The 19,909-nt window shown below is 43.9% G+C and overlaps 1 protein-coding gene across 2 annotated transcripts in view; it reads right to left on the minus strand.

Moving 5' to 3' along the window:
• Positions 1-2,398: 2,398 nt before the first annotated feature.
• The window catches only part of CLUAP1 (clusterin associated protein 1), a 63,330-nt gene continuing 45,819 nt past the window's right edge, over positions 2,399-19,909 (minus strand). Inside the window, exons 10-13 of one of the 2 annotated variants that reach the window (XM_057407929.1) lie at positions 13,234-13,341; positions 4,808-4,863; positions 3,451-3,495; positions 2,399-2,937 (exon numbers count right to left, since the gene is read on the minus strand). In XM_057407929.1, coding sequence (XP_057263912.1) covers positions 2,791-2,937; positions 3,451-3,495; positions 4,808-4,863; positions 13,234-13,341 — 356 coding nt within the window. In that variant the 3' untranslated portion in view covers positions 2,399-2,790. The remainder of the gene's footprint in view (positions 2,938-3,450; positions 3,496-4,807; positions 4,864-13,233; positions 13,342-19,909) is intronic. The other variant, XM_057407931.1, reaches the window with a different exon arrangement.

Consider the following 19,909-nt stretch of genomic DNA (forward strand, 5'->3'; position numbering starts at 1 on the left):
CATGGAACCACCTAGAAAAACATTGGGAAATTAAGAGCCCTCACGATAGTGGGAGGAGGAGTGGGAGGGTGAATATAAGAGGAACAGCACTGCATGACATGGGCTGTCTCCAGCACACGTGTCTTGGCGTTACACCGAGACTGCTTTAATACGAAGTTCTGGCTCTCAAGTTCAAGCTGCACTTCTTGGGTCTTGTGCTTGTGTCATCAGTGTGACCTTGGGATGTGGGGATGCGTCTTCCCAATGTCCCAGCTGCAGGCAGGGTCCATCCCGAGCAGTTCACCTTTCTGACAGGCAGCTGCTGGAAGCAGAGGTGCTGGGTGATGCCTTTGTGTATGTGGCAGAGACCCAGCAACTCTCCAGAAGGTGCCAGGTTTGCGGGTGGTCCAGTAGCCAAACTATGCAACCGCCCCCTGAGCCCCTTCCAGCCACTGCCCCCTCTCCCTACCGCACCCCAGCCAGAGCCCACACTGTGACATGCTGCTGCTGCACTCAGGGCTCAGGGACTGAGCAGGGCTCAGATCATTCAGGGACCTCTGTGGAGAAACCTCCTGGAGAAATGCCGAGCTGAGAGGGGCAATGTGTACATATTTGGGAATAAATCGATTCTGAGCTGAGAAGATGCTCTGGGCAGCCTTCTGTTCCATTCCATTCAGGGTGCACTGTGCTCTGCTGCCCTGGCTGTGTACCCTTCCCCTGTGCTGGTGTGACAAGAGGCTCATGGCTTTTCCACACACTCCAACATGGTAACATGGAGTGATTTAAATCCTACCCACTTCTTTCACCACTATTTCAGGGCACCTGAGGCTCAGGTCCAGCTCTGTGCAAAGCCTGCGCCTAACCCTGAGCAGAAACCTTACCTAAAACACCAACAGAGAGAGTGATCAACAATGCCAAGCCAGCTCCTGTGCCCCGGAGCTCCAGAAAACAAGGAGTTAACAACAATTTAAAATAGATTTCATGGATCTGTTCACCTATGCACACGCCTTGCTATGCACAGACAACCCCAAGAGGAAAGCTCAAGAGCTCAGAGTGTTCATTTCCACTGCCTCCAGAGGTGCTGCTGCTCAAGCACGGTACATGAAGCTGCAATGCTAACCCTGGCTTGAACCTGGTGGCTGTTCTGGAAGGCAGGTGACATGTGCCCTGGTTCTGGGTACACAAGGTGTTAAGTCAATGTTCTGTTTCACCCTACAATATAGGGTGAAACAGAAACATGGAAAACTAGCTCTGAAACTGCAACGCAGACTTGGGCACTGGGCCCAGTTTCATGGGAAGTCTCACAGGTCAGATGCATCCCAGCTCACAGGGAGGACCAGAACAGATTTCCTGCATAACACAGAGAAATGGTTTTGGACCAGGTCCTAAAAATCAGGACATACTTACCCCTTGGGAGAAGGATGTGTTGAGCACAACCACCTCCTCCCTGACTGTCACAGCACCACCCTAACGGTTCTGCAGGAGGGGTAAAGCACCATCTGCTGTGTCTGCTTTCTTTGAAGTGAGGTGCAAAATGCCAATTAATTTTGTAGAGTACAAGGAAGTGCCCTAACACCAGCCAGTTTAGCTCCAGCCTGTATGACTGTGTGTGTTTCAGCACATCACTGCACCCATGTATGTCCCATCACTACACAAAACCTGTGCTGCATTCACCTGTAAACTTTTGTCCCAGCTTGACATGCCATTTCAAGCTGTGAGCTCTGCTGATGGGGAACTGCCTTGGGTGTGATGGTTCCACCTTTGGGTTCAGCAACACGGAGAGATGAAAAAGCTCTTGAGTTTTCAAGTAACTCACATGTATTCTTTCCTTCAGCACAGTAATGGAGGGGTTGGACCTGCCTCTAGGCTTCAGATGGAGGGAAAAGCAAAGTACTTTGCCGATGTAATAAAAGGGAAGAGCAGAAGAACAGCCAAAACACTCTCATCTACCCTCTTGAACATACACCAAAAAGAGCTCTTCTAATCAAGCTCTGATTTCTGCTCCTGTGAAGACAAAATGTGACACTAAAGCAGAGAAAACACACTAGATGAACTCCAGCCCTTGTGTTCACCTGAATGGACCTTCACTGATGGCATCACTATGACTTACTGAACAAAAGCCCAAGTTTTGGCCCATCTGAGTGCTGAAATCTGAGTCCACCCCAGAAGTACCAGAATAATTAAGGGGCTAATTCCATACAGATTAAGTTATAGCCCAGTCTCTCAGAGCACACAGGGACTGAAGTTTGAGAACAATTCCCACCAACACAGCTGAAATACAGAGAGATGCTGCACTGAAGGTGGTATTTGAGGACCCCTTCACTACCTTCCCAGTTTTAATTTCACTCCTTCAGTCTAACTGGTGCTGCTCTTTGTGGAGACAAGCCCTCAATTAAGTAAAGGATATGTTTAGGATAAATAGATTTAAGCCAAATTTAAAAACAATTTAAATGTATTCCCAGAACAGCTTTTCATCCAGTTTTATTAAGCCAAAAAAAATCTGTTTGGACATAATAAAAGGCAGGGAAATCAAGCACATGATGCTCACTGGAGCGTGAGTTTTGGCACTGCAATGCATGAGGGCCAGTTCTACTGCAATTACGGATATAACCGTACTCCACATTACTGTGATTCTTATTACAGATAAGTTGCTCATGATTTGAGAGTCTCAGGACTGGCAATCCATGTTTCATTTTCAAATTTAATGAACACTATTTAAAGACCCCTGAATTCATGCTGAAAAGACGGTGGAATATTAGTCCTGGCTTGCATGCTCTCCAAAGTCTGTATTTCAAGATGTCTCCTACAGGCTCAGAAGTCATTATCACTTTCCTCCAGTGGCTCTGGTTTCCTTGCTCGGAGAACAAACTTTCTTGGTGAGATTTCTATGCTTTTGTCTTCCATATCATCCTCTTCCTCATCTTCATCCAGGTCAATCTCACTATCCCCCGAGTCCTCCTGTAGGAAAGCAGAGTTCAAACCCAGCTCAGATCTCAGATGGCAAGGTATCTTTGCCAGCTCAGAAGTAAAGGCACGGCTGGTTGATGCTGAGTTGCTTCCTCCCCTGCACTCTTATCACATACCTGCAGGCTACGGTGAAGGCTGCTTGTCTGGACTTGTGTGAATCCAGATTTGGACTTACTTCAGGGAACCGCAGCAGATTCTGCAAGAGTTTTTGTTCCAGCTCAGGCTGCTGTGTGCTGCTGGCCTTCCAAAACAATGAGGAGCCAGAGCTCAGCTAATGGCCCATAGGGGTTTCACCAGCAGCTCTCCATTTTGCTAGACAGTGGCTGCTTCACTTAATTGATTGACAACCTCCCTCCTCACCTCACAGGGCTGACAAAAGCAAACTCCCTGACTTCTACTGAATCTGGTATTAAAAACTTTGCAAAGTGTTTAAAGTAATACCTATTGAGAGACTGAAAAGACAAGGTGCAGTGAATGAAAATGAACTGCAAGAGAGAAACCCACCTGTGCCTTGGCGATGATCTTGGGTGTGCCTGGGGCAGATCTCCCCTTGGAGAACCAGAGTGCAAAAAACAAGGGAGGCAGAGTAGGGGGGGGGGAGGAAATACAAAAACATGAAAGAAAACAGAAAGAAACCAGCATGGGAGCAGGGGAGAAGGCAGCAAAGCCAGGCACAACTCAGGCATCATATGACACACCAACAAGTGACAAAGGCTGGGCATATAGCCGCTGGCTCTTTGATAAGCTGAAGCCTTCTCTCTTCTCAATTCCACAACCCAATTAACTCCTGGAGGGGTTCAAACCAGCCTCCCTAGTTTCCTTTCCTGACCTCAGACATGGGGATGCCTGCAAGGGTCCCTAAGCAAAGCCTCTCAACATCAGGGCCTGCTGAGGTGCTGTATTAAGAGGTCAGAGCCATGAGACAACTGAAGTGGCTGCAGCAGAGGGCAAGAAGAGTTTGAAGGCCTTGGCTTTCCACACCTGGATATGCCAGGGCTGTGCCAGAGAGGTATGTGCAAAAGTTGTGAACAGTAAAGTCCAAAGGGAAGAGAAATTGCAGAGGATGACTATCCAAATCTAGCAAGAACATGGTCAAGGACCATTGAGCAGCACTGTGACAGAGGTCACAACATCTTTGCCAACAGCACTGTCACTCCTGACCCTATCCAGAACTGGGTCTGAATGCCAAGGGCATAAATCATTCCCCAGAAGGCATCAAACAGCCTTAACCACATCCATGTGGCCCAAGCGAACAGCAGAGCATGAGGTGATGGGCAGAAAGGGCAGCTCATCCCTCTCTAGTAAGAGAATTAGCTCCCTTATTGCTCTAGTGCCTCCAGGTCTCTGCAATGAACACTCAGTAGCATTGTTTTTTTCTCTCTTCTGGCCCTGCCTGAAGGACAAATAGTCAGTGCAGAGCTTTGCAGGGCTACCTCAACACTGCCAGACAGCTGTGGCAAACAGTGGGAGTTTCCTACTGTTCTTATGTCCTATAGAAGCACATTCCCCTATCCACGTCCCTCTCATTTTTAACCTTCTCCTTGGGACTTTGGAATTGTGCTAGCTCACAACTTGCCCATTAACTCCTGCTTCCTGATCCATGGCATTCCTGCAGACCATGGGCTGTTAGTTATGCACTGCAAGCTGAGGGTAAAGCACAGGGCAGAGATTGCAAGAGCAAACAAAACTGAAAAATGTGTTATTATGCAGATGAGCAAGCTGTCAGCTACAGGAAAGGAGGGAAAAGCAGGTCTAGGGCATGGAGATTCACCAGGTAAAAAGATGTTTCTCTAGCTGAGGAGAGGGATTTCATTCTAAAGCACTCGGAAAAGCTCTACAGGCATGTGGGATGGTTACTTACATCTTCCTCTGTATCTCCACCTTGCATTGTTCCCACAATCCGTACGCCAGTTCTTCCTGCAAGAGCAAAGAGAATCACCATAAAGCCTGGCTCAGGGTTAACACTGGGGGACAATGAAGGTATAGTTCTGTTTATATTTTAGAGGACCAGTCCAGTGAGAGGATGAGATCGCAATGCAGGTAAGGTCACCTCCCTTGCCAAGCCTCAGAGCTCAGGAGAAGGGAGAAGAGGGTAATGCTAGCAGTAATTACAGTCAGGTTGGTATTTCCAGAGCTACCTTATGCCAGTACAACAGTTCTGATAGAACAAGGGGCAACAGAATCATAGAATGGTTTGGGTTGAAAACGACCTTAGGATCATCTAGTTCCACTCCCCTGCCATGGGCAGGGACACATTATGAAACAGAAAATTCTATCTGAACACAAGAAACCACTTTTTTTTTTTCACTGTGAGGGTGGCTAAACACTGGAACAAGGCTGCCAAAGAGATGTTGTAGAGTCTCTATCTATGGAGATATTCAAAACCCAGCTGGGTATGGACACGCTCAAACCTCCTGTTTGAGCACAGGGGTCAGACTAGATGATCTCGAGAGGTCCCTTCCAACCTAATCAATTCTGTGGCTTGGCATATTCCTTCCTCTGCTTTGGTGTACAGAGAACAGAAGCCCAGTGGTAAGCCTTTTTGCTCAGATCCTTTCTGACACTCCAGCAGGAACCAACATCTCATAGGAAACCTACACAGAGTCAAGGCAAACCTTGAGAACTTCTTGTTGACAGCTGGATGTGTAGGCCTGAAGAGAGAGGTGGAGATTTCAGGGTTGTAGGAGTTCACTGTAAAGAGAGAACACGCTTGCACCTTGCTTCATTCCTTTTGGCTATGTAGATTCCATGTGAAGCAGGGAAGGTGCTGGCATGGTCTCCTGTGCTAGGAAAGGAGCTTGGAAGGCATTGGGAATGGGTATAGCAGAAATGCAACTGGGGAAATCCTGCATGTGGGCTGCTGGGGTGACTCAGCCATGCTTCCTGCAGCCACCAGCAGTCACTCAGCACCCAGCAGATGCAACCATTGCATGTCAACATCTGTTTATCTCCTCTTATCACTAATTTTCTCTATGCCAAATATAGATTTCTCTAACCTAGACAAATTATTTTTTATTTTTTTTTACCATGAAAACAAAGCAACTTTTATCTTGCCAAACCTCTTTTGCACCTCCCAAAGTACAGAAGACAGGTCCCTTTCATCTCCTTTGCAGACTGATTTGGGTTAGCTGTAGCAAAAAGCTAGCCCATCCAGAAGTCATCAAAAAAAACCCTGTTGTGTCAAGGCAGACAATTTAGAGGATCTTATGTCTTTCAATCAGAAGTGTCCCCTGTCCATCAGATTGCTAATAACACCAGCAGTGGGGATGAAATTAGAAGATCATTCCTGGACAGAAGATCTCTCATCAAGCTTTAGAGACTTTTGCTCTAATTTACAGTAGACTAACCTCTAAATTTGGAGATGATTACAAGTCGCATTATTAGATGGCAATGGAACCACATTTTTGCCCTGCCTACAAGATGGCTCCAAGAGTTTAACTGATTTTGCTATGGAGAGGGCTCAGCATAAAGTGTTAGATAGGGAATTATTACCTCAAAAAGAGAAAGCAGCAGAGTGCTCCTAAAATTTACTCGTAAGACAAAGCTGACAGAGATCCTGAATAAAAAAGAGAATCAAATTACCACATAAGGAGAGATGATGAAACAGGACACTCAAAGATGCCAGGGGAAGAGCTTAGAGAATCTAACGGAAGGTCTGCAGATGCTGGATGCTGCTCTGCCATCAGTGGAAACATTAAGGGCATTTTACGGACATCTATCTGCTTTTATTTGGAGGAAGAGGAGGAATAGCTACTGCCCAGACTTTGATCCCTCCATCACTTAAGCCAGGCACATCTCTTTGAACTAGCGACTATGGGATCAGCAGGATTAGGCCCTGTAGCGCAACCCTGGGACACTCACAGGCGATGCCCTGGGATGCAGAAGGGCTGGAGCTCCAGCCTGTGCACTGTGCTGTAGACTAAAACAGGAGAGAAAGCGGTTTCCACATTGGTAGCAGAGCTTCTGCACCAAAGGCAGGAGCATTATTTTAACTTTCAGATTTATAAACCCCCAGGTTTCTGTGTGTGGGAGCAGGTTGTGGCAGATTGCTGCAGAGCATTTCCGTAAGTATTGCGGGGGCAGGAAGCAGAGGAGTTGTCTGCATGGGATGGGAGAGCTGGCAGGTATTGGGGTGTTTATGGCTTTACGTTTCCTGGGCTCAGTTCAGCTGGGCTCAGCTTGCTGCAGCATTAGTGCTGCACTGCTCTGGCCACAGAGGCTCCTGCAGCTTGCAGGTGCTTGACAGCCTGTTGTGTTTCCTTACAAATAATGTGAACTCAGCCAGGACAGGGTGTACAAAGTGATTATTGGGCAAAATGCTAGTAATGAACAGACTGTAATTCACTGCACCTTTGGATTCAAATCTCATCTCTGTGCACTGCTGTGGTTTATAGCCACTGAGCCATCAAAGAGCAGAAGTGGACATGCAGCCATGATTTGAAGCCTGTGAGCATTTGCCATTTTCCCTCTGCATGTGATGCTTGTCATTGTGATAACCCAAGCAGCTGCCCGCAATGGATCCGCAGGACTGGAATGATTTACATTGTCTACCAGCAGTGGGTGTATGCTAACCCTGTGTCTGAGAGCAAGAAGCAACACAATCTGAGAGGTTAGGACAACCATGAAGGAAAGGTAGATTTGCAGCTGAAACATTTTGCTCCCATTTCAGAGATGTGCCTTTAGTTTCCAGCTCTTACTGCAAACTCAGAACATGAGCTCAAATAAGACACCTCCCCTCTGCACCACCTCCACACACAGAAAACTGAGATAAATCTTTTCCCTGATGGTTCTAATCTGTGTGCCCTCTGGGCACTGTGTTCTTAAGTGTACCCCTTAGTGCCAGGCCCTGATATCAATAGTATTCTCTAGGCATTGCCAAAGTACAATGATTAATTAAGCACACTTCAGCTGCTGCCCAGGCTGAGGATGCTCTAATTATTTCTCCACAAAAAGGAAATTCACTTGGAAATGAGTGACCTGTCTCCCATCATTACAGACCTACAAGTTCCCCTCCTTCTCCATCACGTCCAGTGTTGCAATGGCCACCACACAAGCTGAAAGTGCACAGAAATACCTCCTCCCTCTCAGGGAGCACTTAACTTTGCTGACACAAAACAGAGAATCATAGGATCAGCCAGGTTGGAAACGACCTTTAAGATCACCAAGTCCAACTGTTCCCCAGCACTGCCAAGGCCACCACGAAACCATGTCACTGAGGGCCTTGTCTACAGGGTTTGTGAACACTTCCAGGGATGGTGACTCCACCACTGCCCTGGGCAGCCTGTTCCAATGCCTGAGCACCCTTTGGGGAAGCAATTGTTCCTAATATCCAGTCTAAACCTCCCCTGGTGCAGCCTGAGGCTGTTTCCTCTTGTCCTACCCCTTGCCCCTTGGGAGAAGAGAGCAGCCACCTCCTGGCTCCATCCTCCTTTCAGGTGGTTGTAGAGAGTGATAAAGTGCCCCCTGAACCTTCTCTTTCCCAGACTAAAACCCCAGTTCCTCAGCAGTTCCTCATCAGACTTGATCTCCAGACATACAGCCAAAGGCAGGTCTGTTGGGAGCAGATGCTGAAATGGTGGGAGGAAGATCTGCTTCAAGTTAAGACAAATTAATTTCTGTGAATTCTAGTCACAGCCCTTTTTCAGTGTTTCCAAACATACCTGATTGTCCCCCTTTCCCCAGCTACATGAGCCTGGCAGTATTATTCAGCAGCACATACTGGGTTCCACTTCCTCCAATGTACTCACTTCGCTTTGTCTTTTATTCTCACCTGCTGCATCCAGATACAGATTTGTTCTTGCTGTGTTAAACAGCGCAGGTTTTCACAACCACAGATTTTATCATCCAGCAGCAAATATACTCGCTACCTGGCTGCCAGCACATCATTACCACATGGATCCTCTGGGTCACTTCTGAGAAGGTAAGACAGCTGCTCCCTCACTGTTTGACTTTGGACAGGTTGTTTGCTGAGAAACATTCAGTTTTATAAAGCTGTCTTCTTACAATAATGACTAAATGGGACCAAAGCTGTTACTGCCGCAGTTGTGGAATGGTTTCTGGGCCTAACAGGGCAAAACTCCCCCTTAACACCAACATGAGAAAACATAAGCTAAAGCATTTGGATAACTGGTTTACAGCAGCTGACAGATCCTGGCAGTCAGAGTCTCTGCTCCACACTATACTAATTTACTATTGACAGACACAGTTCCATGTTTTTTCAAGCATGGACCATTTCTCCTTCATTCAGTAGCATTTCCACTGCCTACCTTGTTGCAAGCACAGTGTGTGCCAGTGTGGCACACAGTCTGTGCCAGTGCCATGGCGTAACCCAATCTGTCAGTGCTGCCACTCAGAAGAGGAGAGACCCTCATGGTGCCAAAATGCTATGCAGAACTCTGGTCCAAATGAGACTGGGAAGATGGACCTGCACATGTCATCACAACATTACTTCAAAATCTGCTGGTTTTGACAGCAAGGATGAAACAGATCCACTTTAGTTCAAGGGGAGACCAGACAGGTTCTTAGGGAAAAAATAATTAAAACTAAACAATCTACTGAGGGTGGAATAAATTCCTGGAAACCACATCTGGCTCATGAAGTCCTGATGGAGGTTGAAAAAGCTTGAGAGCAGGAGAGAACCCGAGGGAAGTTCCTGCATTCTTCCCCAGGCATCTTCTTTCAGCCAGTGCTGGAGACAGGACACCAGGCTGGACAGACCTTATGCCTGATCCAGCATGGCAGCTTCTCCATTCCCAGGACAAGGCTTTGCATTCTTTACCCTGATGTCTACCCCATCTGCATGTAAACAACCATCCTGCTGCAAATTACTGGTTAATGGCCTGTTTCAGGCAAAAGTTTTCTCTACACTGAAGATAGTTAAGATCTTCAACATTGCCCGAATTTCTTTTTCTTTGGCTCTCTGACAAAATGAAAGTCTTATTCCAAACGCCATCACTAACTCATGGTTTGGCCTCAGGGAAGTCCATGCATCTCTTTTATTTGCGTAGCAGCCTCACTAATTTACTGCCAGACAAAGTAAAATTGGATGTGAATTTTTATTGACATTGACAATGGTCAAACTAGAAGTTATGGATGATAAATCAATGCATTCTCTAAGTTACAAAAGCAAATGATTAGTGACATAAGAATTGATTATAATAAGCCACATCAAGGTGGAGACTTGCCTGTAATTGTGGTGTTGTGATAACAAAGCAGGTTGTGGTTTCACAAACCCAGAAAGCCAGCATCTGTCAGTTTGGTGACTATCCTCCCAGGCATTTATTCTCGCCCCCATGCCTGCTCCCTCCATGCACAGAAACCTTCCTGGCTTCCTAAATCTGGGTCTGCTGTACTGTTGAACCAGAAGCATTGAACTCAATGAAAATACCATCTCCACAGCACCTTACATGCTTCCTCCTTAACCTGCTACTGCCTACTCCTCTTTGTACACAGAGAATAAGGGTTTTGCTTTCTGTACCACAGGAACTGGCAGCCTGTTGCGTGTCTCCCAGTTAACACTCTTTTCTGCTCCATGGGAGAATAAATCCTATACTTTCAAGTCTTCTAACTGGCTAAAAGAATAAAACCAGAAGCAATAGTCAAAGCTGCATTTACTTCAAATTTTACTGCATCCAGACAAACCTAGTGAAAGGACTCTTGAGGGTTGATTTTTTCTCAATTATACCATGTGGTCTAATAAGAGAGATTATCTCTCCCCGTGAATCTTGCCTCTATAATGGCAAAACACACTGCTCACCTATTACAGACAGGGGGATAAAGACTTATCTTACAATATTAATAACCTGGAAATTAGAAATGTAAAACTAAAGCACAGCAGGAACGGACCACAGTGGACATTTCTCCTCAGACTGAGCGCAAACAGGGCTCACAAGCACACCACCATGCAAGAACACACAAAGCTTCAAAAGAAAGTGATTGAAATATTGTGAATAAAATCAAGGAAAAAACCATCAAATAATACAAATAATATTCTTGTTGCGCTGCCTTAATAATTGAGTATATTCTAAATGCAAGCTACCTGTGCTGAAGAACATGCACCCGTTCTTGGTGTTTTCAAAGATATATAGCCAACGAATGCGCAGGCCTGATTTTCTGAAGAAATTGACACACCTAATATGAATCTTGGGTCTTGACAGGTCTCCAGCACTTCATTTGGTGAGGGTCATGAAGTCAAACATGTAACCTCACCATCAATGACAGACCTGGACCAGAAAAGCCCATTTACACCAGTGGAGAAGAGCAGATTTGAGCCTGTTCTCTAGGCTAGAACTGCTTGTCACATAGTGTGCACTCTGCATCAGGCTGGAGCTCCTCAAGGAGAGCTTTGGTCTGACTCATATCTTGACACAGTCCAAAGTTTTGTTCCTATGTTCTGGACAGAGAAGAATGGGCAGGACTGAGCAAGCTCACTCTAACACCAGCAGCAGAGATATCCCTAAGTTGAGTTTTCCTAAACAATAACTGCTGACATTTTGAATCAAAGCCAGTGGCACAGACAGAGAGCCCGCTATTAACCTCACAGTGTAGCTACAGCTAGAGCTACTGGGTAGATGCCCAAGGTGATGATGAGTAACCTCAGCAAAGCAGAAAAGTGAGACAACAATCCTTCTCTTAAGAGTCTAATGATGTTTGTATCCATCTCTGCCAGAAGAGGTTGCATTACAGCACTGTCAGACTGCAGTGTTTTGAGTTAGAATGGGAGAATAAAACCTTACTCCTTCCACAGGACCTGTCAGAAAGGCATCCTAGGAGCCAGTTAACACTCCTGGAGCTGCTTCAGTAGTTCACCATAGGTGAGAGACAGAAAGAGGACAGAGAGCTATGGGAGGCTTTCAACTGACACAGAGATAAGGGGAGTAAAGATTTGGATGGTGACTGTGTAGTAGCAAACAGCATGCTCAGGGTATGCAAAAGTCAGGAGATAATTATCTGCCAGAAGTAGTTTACTAAACACTAGAAAGAGACCTAACAAAAGCACAGAAAGCAATCTAAACAGCACAGCAGAGGAAACATCCCAGGGATTTGAACCACTTGCTTTAAGTCTGGCAAGCTAATGTTGAGTCTCCATTAACCATAATTAATGATAACAAAATTATTCCTAGAAACAAATATACCAGCAACAAAATATATAACTTTTATTACAAAACTTTTCACTCCTAGAAGTGGTATTAAGAGCTCACTGCAGCCAGAACCCACATCACGAGATTATGATGCCTTTTGAGATAAAGCATCACACAGTTACCCAGTCACTTCCAAAACTCTGAAAATGTGTACAAACCTTTCCCTGAGAAATGGCAATGTAAAAATCCTTAGTGAATAGTAGTGTTTCCAGCACTTCTCAAGAATTTTCAAGTTTCATGAATAACACAAGAAATGAGGATAAAAAAATGCTTGAATTATATTAATGTGAGAATTCTGGCTTCTTCCTCTGGTCTCACTCAGAGAGAGGAGAGCAGAATTCAGCTCAGAAAACCACACATCTCAGCAGTATTGTTCCATATCCAAGTAACAGGTCCCAGCAGAAGAAGTGGCACATGAAACTACACACCCAGGCACTCCATCCAGATCCCAGAAAGGCTTCTGCTGATGGTCAGAACCACTCACCACTAACAAGATCACCCAGAAGAACTAACCCTATTCCTGGGTTCATTTTGCTTGATTAAAGACTGAGCAGAGCATTTATTTCTCCACTAAGTGAAACACAGATCCTCAGAGGGTCATTTCTCTGAGCTGCTTCTGACCAGGACTCTAGTGGAATCAGCAGCCAGAGGTGGCAGCTCCACTCCACATGAACAGATGTCCATCCCTGAAAGGAATAACTCAGGTTATCCATTTGACCCATGGGTTAGAGGAATAATTCATGTTATTCCCATATGACCCATGACTGTGTCAGTGCAGGTGGCTTTATGGACTTTCTAAAGGTCTCCTTTTGAAGAAGACTACTAGAATGAGTGTCAACAGCTAAAGGGAAATAAGTGCTTGCAATAAGAAATGGTATTACTTTTCTAAGGCTTTGTATAAATCAGGAATCTCTAAGGCAGTATCAAAGAAGGATTTTCCTCATGTGGTACTTTTTTCAGTAAATAACCCTTAATTTGCTCCCCTGAAAGCGCTGTTTTCTCCACAAGACACTGTCCTCTTACAGCTCATGAGAACAGAGCAGTGCCCAAACCCTTCAGTGGTACAGGGCCTTCTTTCAATTTAGGTTACTCACATAATCCCAGTGTACCATTCTGAATAAAGGCAACTAAGGGAAGGTTCAAATACCTTGAAGCAATGTTCCTGTGGCAGTGTGCTGCTTTCTGGTCTGCCTGTCTTGCGTTTCACTGTCGGATCCATCATTATCTTGAATCTCTACATCAGAATCGTCATTAGCTGGTTAAAACAAAAACAATTGATAAGTATCACTCAAGCCAGCAAAACAGTCTCCACTCTGTTCCAAGATGAATGAAAAATTTAGTCTTAGGCAGACATTGGTACTACTGATGAGGATAGGTAAACAGCCAACGTCCACATCCTGAGGAAGGCTTCCTCCTTCACAGAAGTGCCAAAGAAGCATAGGTATAAACATTGTCTTGGGACAACCTTTGGATTGTACCATTACACGGTTCTGAATACACTCTCTGGGCACAAAGCATACGTACAGTCAGGAGGTGCTATTTCAGCAACTGATTTAAAAGATAAAAACCATTTTAAAATGTTTGGAAAGTGTGGGCTTATTAAAACATTTCCTAGTCTTTTACCCCAGCATAAGCAATATCAAAACCTCTTAGACCCTTCACCTCCCATTTAACCATAGTTTAGAAAAACGCAGTAAGACATCCCCAGATAAACAAAAATAGTTACAGCCAAACCCAAGAGAGACAGGAAAGCTTCACAAGATGTATGAACTTCTTTAGCTGTTTCCACAATCTGCCTTTGTTTTCTTCTTCCTATCCAAACTAAAGCCCTTCAGCTGAACAGAGCTGATGCTGTTTGGTGCTTGTGGAACTAGTGCTATGGCAAACCCACCAGCATCCCATGTGAGGTCAGCCCCCAACACAGCAACAATAGCTGCTAATTATTTAGAGAAAAGAGGCAATTCTTTGCCAAGTACATTGAATTAAGGACATCTAAGCTGAGAAAGGAAATAACTGCTTTAATTATGATCAGTAATGAGCTGACACATCTTTCCGCTATTTAATTATCAGACAATATACAAACATTAGGCATTTTTCCATCATTATTTTCATTGCAATACTAAGTTAATGACAAAATATAAGGGATGTATTTGATACCTGGTAAGATTACAAGGCTGCAGCAATGTTAGAATCATAGAATCCCAGACTGGTTTGGGTTGTAAGGGACCTTAAAGCTCACCCAGTTCCAACCCCCTGCCATGGACAGGGAATTAGCTGCAATTTCTATTTGTGTGCACCTTCTTCTCTGGCAAGTGAAAGAATCACTCTCTGCCCTGTGACCTGAGTGCTGTTTCTGCTTACCTGGTGTTCAGGAAAGTGAGTTTTTTTTCAGCCCTTGTCCACACAAACTCCTTGGGAAGAGCGATGTTGGGTCTAGATAAAGGATTCAGATTTGTGCTCTCTATGTTAAAGAACCAGACTATCTCATCTGCTACGGTTCTCACTGCTATTACTAGAACATCCTCATTCTTGTTTTGTGCCTTTTATTTTTTTCTTCCTTTTTCCCCTCCCTTTCAGGCAGGGGAAATGCAGCATGCAGCAAAAGGGGCCAGAGCCAAGGATGCTGCAGAGAGCCCTTCTGATCACTTTGCTAAACCATTTCCATTTTATCCCCATTAGCACTATCTGCTGCTTGCTGGGATCTCCCCAGACCATGAGTTGCCAGCTGAGATGAGACTAATGGAGCCAGTGCTCTGCACTGACAACCCAAAGAGGTCAAAACAGCTACCACCACTTTGGGAACACAGCTTAGAGCAAGGAGGCAGCTCTGCTCTGGCTGGGAACATGACTTAAACATGGGGCTTGAATTTTCCATTTCGCTTTTCTGGAAAACCTTTTTCCTCTTTTTAACCTTTTGTGTTAACAGACTCTCATCTATAACACTTGAATACATTTCCCTTGGGACAAAGCAGTGGTAAGAAAACAAGAATACATAGGAATTAATTCTTCTGGTGCTCCCACACCTGTGGCTTAGTGCTCTTCTGCACCACATGAACCCTTCCAGCTCCCTGTACTCCAGCCACTTCTGACCTATTTCAGCACGCAAAAGGAAACTCGTTTCATCGTATAATTCTCTACGGTACCTTTCTGTTGGAAAGTGGGTCTTGCAGGAAAATCCCACGGTAAGTGCCTCGCAATAGAAGTGATACCTACTGTAGAGAGAGAATCAGTGGCTGGGGGGCACCAAGCTGCTGCTCTATGAAAGGAACTAATTTAAACACAGCTTTTTTAATCCCTCACCTTGCCCTTTTCTTTTTTCCCTCAGGTTCTCTGCTATTCTCAATTCCCATCTTTCTCACACTGTGTCTTTTACCCCTCTTCCCCACTAGCTCAGATGTTGCAACTCTTGCATGTAAGTAAGTGAGGAAGCTGCAATTTTCTGCTGTTCAGCCCATGCGTAAATACCACAGAACATCCCTGGCAAGCCCCAGGGAAATGTGCTTGTTTTGTGCCCAGCTCTACTTTTTGTCTTCCAAAGCATGCTCAACAAGACAAGTCAGTAGTAATTATATGTCTAGCTTCCAAGTCCCCCTTTATAAACCCTGGATTACCCTTCAATAAAAATGAAGAGAAGATTCATCAGATGAATTATCAACATATAAACCCGGTGCATTACTTTTCTACTGACATGTGATCTTGTTACAGATCTATAGTGAGAGTCTGGATTTTCTTTGAATAGTCCAGCTGGAATTCAGATGCACATAAACTAGCATGAAGCATCGCTATAGTGAAAACACATGGGATGATCCGAAAGTGGCAATGCAAATGCAAATTCAGCAACTGTAAAATTTCTGTCTCCAAGCCTCCTGCCCACCACTTGAAAAGGCACCGACCACGTTTTTCCACTTACAAAGAAATAGATATATTGCTCTATCCCAGCTCAACGGCTGCTATCACCAAGCCCAGCTCTGTCTGATCTACAATCCAAGTTATCAGCTGAGCACTCATGATGAGCCAAAATCCCAATGACACAGCAGCAGAGCATAGTGCTGAAAACGGGTTCAAATACGCAAGATGCAGACAAGCTGAGCATAGGTTTCTTAGCAGGATTGAACAGCAGAGTAGTCCAATGCTGTGTGTAACCTGTCCTAGCTAGAGCACTATAGGGTTCCACCATCCTACACCCCTCATTGTAGATGCCTACTGCATTCAGTTTGTAACTAAATATTTCTGGTATTCATTAAAAGGTGACAATTCAGAAAGTTTCACTGAACAACATCTAGAAAGAAACCATTTGCTAGAAGAAGTCATAGCCACATCTGTTTAACAGAAATTACAATGCAACAATTACAGGCAGACAAGGAACATTCTTTATGGAGAAAATGCTGATTTTTTAGTATCCATATAAAGCAATTAAGATAATAAAGCATACTACTACAAATTCCCATGTCCTAGTACATGGAGTACACAACACATTCTACTAGAACTGGCTTATGAGATTTGCATGGGTTTACGTGAAGATTACTTGACTTTGCACCACAAACTCCACAACCCATGTGCCCAAATTTAGGCCAACGCTGCAGCTTAAGGTTGGTCTTTTAACAAGCTCCTGTATTTTTATTATGAAAAGGTCATCAACAGAACAACTCTACAAACTTGTTTGGCCCATTTCCCCACTGCTGTGGTTTACTCTACCACACAGAGAATTAGCTACAATATCAGACTACCTGAGAGAGAACATACCAGGATATTAAAGTCTGCTTGCCTTACATTGCAACATCGCCATTTCCTAAAGGTGGACTTTGGTCAGCTGAATTGATTTCATTTAAAGCAGTCCAGTTGTAACCAGAATGTACTTTTAGTGGCTGAAAACTGAAAACTACTGCTCTCAAGATGTGTTTTGTTCCAAAGCACACCTACTATTCCCAGAAAAAGCCAGAGCTGATACCTGGACTGATAATACTGTACCTAAATGGTTTAATTTGGGGTGATTTGCAATGCTTGAAGGACAACCTGCATTGTTTAATAAGTTACCAGTGACTTCATTACAGATTTGTTAGTTTGCATAAATATTCAAGTGAATGTATCCAAGTGTAAAATAGGAAGGTACTGTAAGAAGATAATGAGCACAAAGGACATCCTTTATTGATATACTTTAGCATGTTCACTTTCCTAATAGAAGTCCCTGCTCTGAAACACAGGCACTGGCTCCACAGCGATTACTGGAGTCAGCAGAATGTTGATTTTGGTGAAAAAGCATCATGAATACACAATCAAGTGGGCAACTGATAGCCACTTGAGCCAGGATAAAACCCATGTAATAAATTGCAGGAAATTTTAGAGCAGGGAAAAAAAAAGGATCGATTGAAATTTTAATGGGACTGAAGGGAGAGTGAAGTTCAGCACCCACATGAAAGCCTTGGTTCTACCAAATCCATACTCTTGTCTCACCAAATACAAGAGCATCAGGCTGTGTATCAGCCTGAACACTTCTACATTCACAGCTCTGCAACTTGCACAGAAAGAAATGCTTTGGTACATAAATTCTATTGGGAATGTCCTTTGTTCTTAGCACAGAACTGAGATCCTTCATCTAACCTCTAAGAAAAACTCATCCTGGTGCTGAGAGCTGCTAATCAAGATTCAGACACTTGCAGTTCTAACTTCAGCAGAAAGCTTGGATAGTCAGACCTGCCTGTGCAGACTGGGAAACAAACCCGTTGCTGGTTCACAAACCAATAGCCCCCAAACACCAGGTCCAAGTGCACTGTCTTACCTTGCCTAGTCATCTTAAAAGGATCTGTTGCTACAGTATCCAGTAAGGACGATTAACTGCTGCCCAAGGAAGCAATAGGTCTCTGTCACTTAAAATAATTAAAAGTAACTCTGGCTGATAAGTTCCATTTAAACTGGGATTTGGATTCCTGGCACAGGAGTAAGTAGCTACTTTAATTTTAGCCCATTTTATAGAGAGGTCATATTCAGTGACCAGAACTATTTCTAAATAGTTCTTTCTTAAAAGCCAAGAATCCATCAAAGTATTATTAAATTAGAACATTAATTTGCAATTATTTAACAAGCAAAACACAAGACCATTAGGGTCTGTGCCAAGTGTCTGTTACAGAAGATAAATGGTCTGAGCATCCTGCTGGTGACAGTGCTGAGCATCATTCAGGCATCCGGCCTTTGTGGGAATTACCCAGCAGCGCAGTGTTACACCTCAAATGCTGCAGTTGTTGCAATGGAGCTTTTTGTTTCTCTGTTGTCAGATTTTAAAGCATCAGTTCTGGAGTGGAAATGATACACTCAGATTCAGTGCACCACCAAACTGCAAGAGACTCATGTAATTTGTTATCCAAAGCACAACATCTATTTGCTCTGTTTAATGGAGGAAGGCGATGCACATTTTGCTTGGCCATCAGAAAAGCAAGAGTTAGCTCAGCAAGTAGAGCTGGCCAAGGAAACATTCTGGCTGTGTACAGAGCAGAACTGAAGCTCTCCAGGAGCATCAGTTAACCCTGTTGCTGAACACTATAGAAGTAGTGCAAATACTATTATAGAAGTAGTGCAAACTCCAAAATGCTGTGTTACACAAATGTCTACTCATTCTACAGACCAAGCAAGAGCACAGAGGGACTGGAGTGGCACAGGCAATAAAAAAAAAAGCAGTTTTACAGCAAATACTTTTGCAACATGAAATTAAATCCTGGATATAGCACTGCCCACAGGAAACACAGGAAATATTTTTTAAAATTTCAAGGGGTTTATTTTTATACTTCCGAAGCAAAAATATTTTACTTTTTAAAAAAGCTATATTTAACATAGTCTGCTTTTGAACTGACAAAAAAAAAAAAACTTCAAAAGAAAGCATGTGGGAAAACGCACATGAAATAGCATAAGCAGGTGAGAATGAAAATAAATGTAATAAGCTGATTAGTCTGAAAAATATGTACTTCAGGCTAGAAACACAGCTGTTACTTTTTGCTCCACAAACAGGCTTTGTCTACCTTGGATGAACTGGAAAAAACAGTTCGAATTTCTGGTGTGGCCAGTGACCTTCCAAGCCCTCTCTTCTCACACCAAACCAGAGCACCTCCTCACCTGATAGTTCTGTCAACAGCCTCCACAGTGCTCATCTGAGCAGCATCTGATTGAATGTTTGAAGAGTCTCTGTGCCATTAACCACAAGAAAACCAATCCCTGAGCTTCAGTCAGTGGGCATTTGTTCATTTGTACCAGCCTTGGATGCAGCACAAGAGCAGCACTGCATGAAAAACACCACATTGTGTGCTGGTTTCTCTAAGAGCATCTTACGTGAAATAAAGATAAAAATAAAAGCAATTTACTTACTGCTCATCACAGAAGACATTTCTGAATTGCTGCAAATACTTTATTGTGTATATTTTCATCCTGCAAATAAGACTTAAAGCCTGATGTGTATTAGAGTTCATTTATAGGTAATTTAAGAACAGTTTTTCATATAACTTAGTGTTAGCTTTTCTTTTTTATTGTGCAGTGGTTGTTTGGAGATGCTCTGCTGTTGAAAAGATGATTTCAATGTATGCTAGCAAAAGAAAAAAAGAACCTGGCTGTTTCTGAATTACACTAAACATGCTTGTAAATTTTATGTGAGTACCATGACATACCCATGGGCTTTCTATATTCGTAACACAGACCTTCACAGTTCAACCCGCACGTCACAGCTCTTCTTTACAAGAAATATGATTTTGGTTTCTCTGGTGTTAGTTCAGCCTGAAACTCAACTGCGAGATGTCTGGAATTCCTGCAACTGCTGCTGCAGAGAAATTAACTGTTAATTTGCA

The sequence above is a fragment of the Pezoporus wallicus genome, unplaced genomic scaffold (genome assembly GCF_028554395.1).
Source record: "Pezoporus wallicus isolate ANWC-B61680 ecotype Strahan unplaced genomic scaffold, APGP_CSIRO_Pwel_v1 contig_4012, whole genome shotgun sequence".
Taxonomy (NCBI): Eukaryota; Metazoa; Chordata; class Aves; order Psittaciformes; family Psittacidae; genus Pezoporus; species Pezoporus wallicus.